Source organism: Panicum virgatum, chromosome 3K (assembly GCF_016808335.1).
Source record: "Panicum virgatum strain AP13 chromosome 3K, P.virgatum_v5, whole genome shotgun sequence".
Taxonomy (NCBI): Eukaryota; Viridiplantae; Streptophyta; class Magnoliopsida; order Poales; family Poaceae; genus Panicum; species Panicum virgatum.
The window spans coordinates 45,590,110-45,592,668 of NC_053138.1; the positions used below are offsets into that span (position 1 = coordinate 45,590,110).

General features: G+C 52.3%; 1 protein-coding gene across 2 annotated transcripts; it reads left to right on the forward strand.

Moving 5' to 3' along the window:
• The first annotated feature begins 238 nt into the window (after positions 1–238).
• On the forward strand, positions 239–2,044 carry LOC120699331 (benzyl alcohol O-benzoyltransferase-like). 2 transcript variants are annotated; one of them, XM_039983292.1, is made up of 3 exons: positions 239–330; positions 456–744; positions 890–2,044. In XM_039983292.1, the coding sequence occupies exons 2-3, from the start codon at positions 469–471 to the stop codon at positions 1,871–1,873; spliced, it is 1,260 nt and encodes a 419-aa protein (XP_039839226.1). In that variant the 5' UTR covers positions 239–330; positions 456–468; the 3' UTR covers positions 1,874–2,044. The 2 variants fall into 2 exon arrangements, with proteins under 2 accessions (XP_039839226.1, XP_039839225.1); XM_039983291.1 differs by having other exon boundaries at positions 253–744.
• The last annotated feature ends 515 nt before the right edge of the window (positions 2,045–2,559 follow it).

Consider the following 2,559-nt stretch of genomic DNA (forward strand, 5'->3'; position numbering starts at 1 on the left):
CTATTGGAAATGCTCTAAGATAGCATATTAACTTGCATTGAGAGATGTGCCTAGCTAGCTAGTATTGAATGCGACGCTTGCGTTATCTAGACTTGTCCAAACAATGATGGTTTACCAACCGACTTCCACTTGCAAATTGATCAATTCGTTATTACTCCTACATTTCCACTTGCAAATTCATGAATTCGTTAATACTCCTATATAACAACCTAGCAGCCGCTAGTGAAAAACCAATAAACGCGTACACACGCACCACAATTATCGATCACCTCTCCTTTCGCATTAGTAACAGCAGGAATGGCATGCTCCTCGACAGCGCCCAAGTTCACGGTGCGTAGGCGACCGGCGGTGCTGGTGGCACCGGCGGCCCCAACGCCTCGTGAGCTGAAGCGGCTCTCTGTTTTCGATGAGCAGTACAATTTGAGGGTCCAAATCTCCAACCTCTTTTTCTACAGGAGGAATGAGTCCATGGGCGGTAAGGACCCCGCGCATGTTATACGGGAGGCTCTCGCCAAAGCCCTTGTGCCCTACTACCCATTCGCCGGACGGCTCCGAGAGCACAATGGATGGAAGCTAGTCGTCGACTGCACCGGTGAGGGCGTTTTGTTTGTCGAGGCCGACGCTGATGTTGGCCTTGAGCACTTTGGTGATCCTCTAGTGCCGCCCTTCCCGTGCCTCGAGGAGCTTATCTTTGACGTCCCCGGCTCTTCCGCCATCCTCAACTCTCCCTTCCTGCTCTTCCAGGTAACCTCTGAATTCTCATCTTTTCTTCAACACTAGCAAAACCAATATAATTTGTGAAATTCATAATTCTGGCTAGCGCGAGTAGTGACAGCATGTAACTTTAGTGGAAATTATTAAATCTGGCCATTATATATCTGGTGTGCAGGTGACGCGACTCTCTTGTGGAGGATTCATCCTTGCGGTCCGAGTGAACCACACCATGGCTGACGCACAAGGGGTGACGCAGTTCTTGGGCGCTGTGGCAGAGCTTGTGCGGGGTGCGCAGGCTCCGTCCGTGCTGCCGGTGTGGAAACGGGAGCTGCTGGATGGGCGCAACCAGCAACAGCCGGCACTGGTGCACGACAAGTTGGACGAGGTGCTGGGCAAAGACATCGACGCCAAGGCCAGCAGCAGTATCATGCTTTCGTTAGATCACGCGGCGCTCCGGCTCCGCTCCTTCTTCTTCGGGCCCCGAGAGATCGCAGCTATTCGAGCCCAGCTCCCGCCGCACCTTCAGAAGCGTGCCACAAAGTTTGACACCATCGCAGGCTGGATTTGGAAGTTCCGAACGGTGGCGCTAGCTCCGGACACCAACGAGGTGATGATGCTGGGGGTGGTCGTCAACGCACGCGGCCGCAACACCGCCTCCGACGGCATCCCCATCGGCTACTACGGAAACGCGTTCGTGGTCCCGGTTGCCATATCGACGGCCCGGGAGCTCTGCACAAACCCCCTGAGCTACGCCGTTGAGCTGGTGAACAAGGCGAAAAACCAGGTGGACATGGAGTACATGCGGTCAGCGGCCGACCTCATCGTAATGCGCAGGGGGCAAAGTCCGCTCTTCCCCGCGGGCATGTTTGCTCTGTCGGACGCAACAAGGGCCAGGTTTGACGACCTCGACTTTGGATGGGGCAAGCCGGTGTATGGGGGTGCGGCAGAAGCTGTCGGCGTCCCGTCCATTCCCTGGCTGACGAGCTTCCTCTTAGCCTCCAAGAACGCCAATGGGGAGGATGGCATCATGGTACCAATGTGCCTGCCTGGCCCTGCTATGGATAGGTTGGTGGAAGAGATGAGCAAGCTGCTGCGCCTATCAGCCGACGTGACCCTGCACCAACCTCACGTATTCCCTGCCAAGAGGTCAGCGCTATAAATAATTCACCATGTGCTGACTATGACCAAAATGAAACTTCATCGCAAAGTAGCATGAGAATAGAGTCCAGTCCTATGCTATATATTGTATGTTTGCCTCAAGGGCTTCTATTATATTTTTATCATACATACCGCGTGTTATCGATAAAATAATGCAGTGATCATCAATTAACTTGCACGCGTCTCCCGCTGCTAGAAAAATGGACTTTCGTCCCTTTTGTTACTACCGGTTAACTTTTGATCCGGTACTAAACTTGCCTCGAAGCCATCTTACTACCGGGTCTAAATTCAAATGCCTCCGAAGCCATTTTAGTATGGGCCAAGATACCGGCCGGTACTAAATGTCGTATTTTAGTACGTCTTGGCCCGTACAAAATGACGCGGCCATTTAGCACCGAGCCAAGACACCGGCCAGTCCTAAAATGCAACATTTAGTACTGGCTGGTGTTTTGACCCGGTACTAAATAGTCCTCCACGGGTTACTTCAAAAGCCATGCATCTCCCACCTAGTCATGTGATGCATAGGTGGGATAAAAAAAAAGCTACATACAAGGCCCATGGATATGAGTTCGAATCATCACGACCACGCACGTGCATTTACACGTAATAAATTCGCGTCTGTGGGCCTCCCAGAGGTTCGTCCATTTTTTCACGTATTCCAGGTGTGTTTAGTACCGGTTGCTGCGA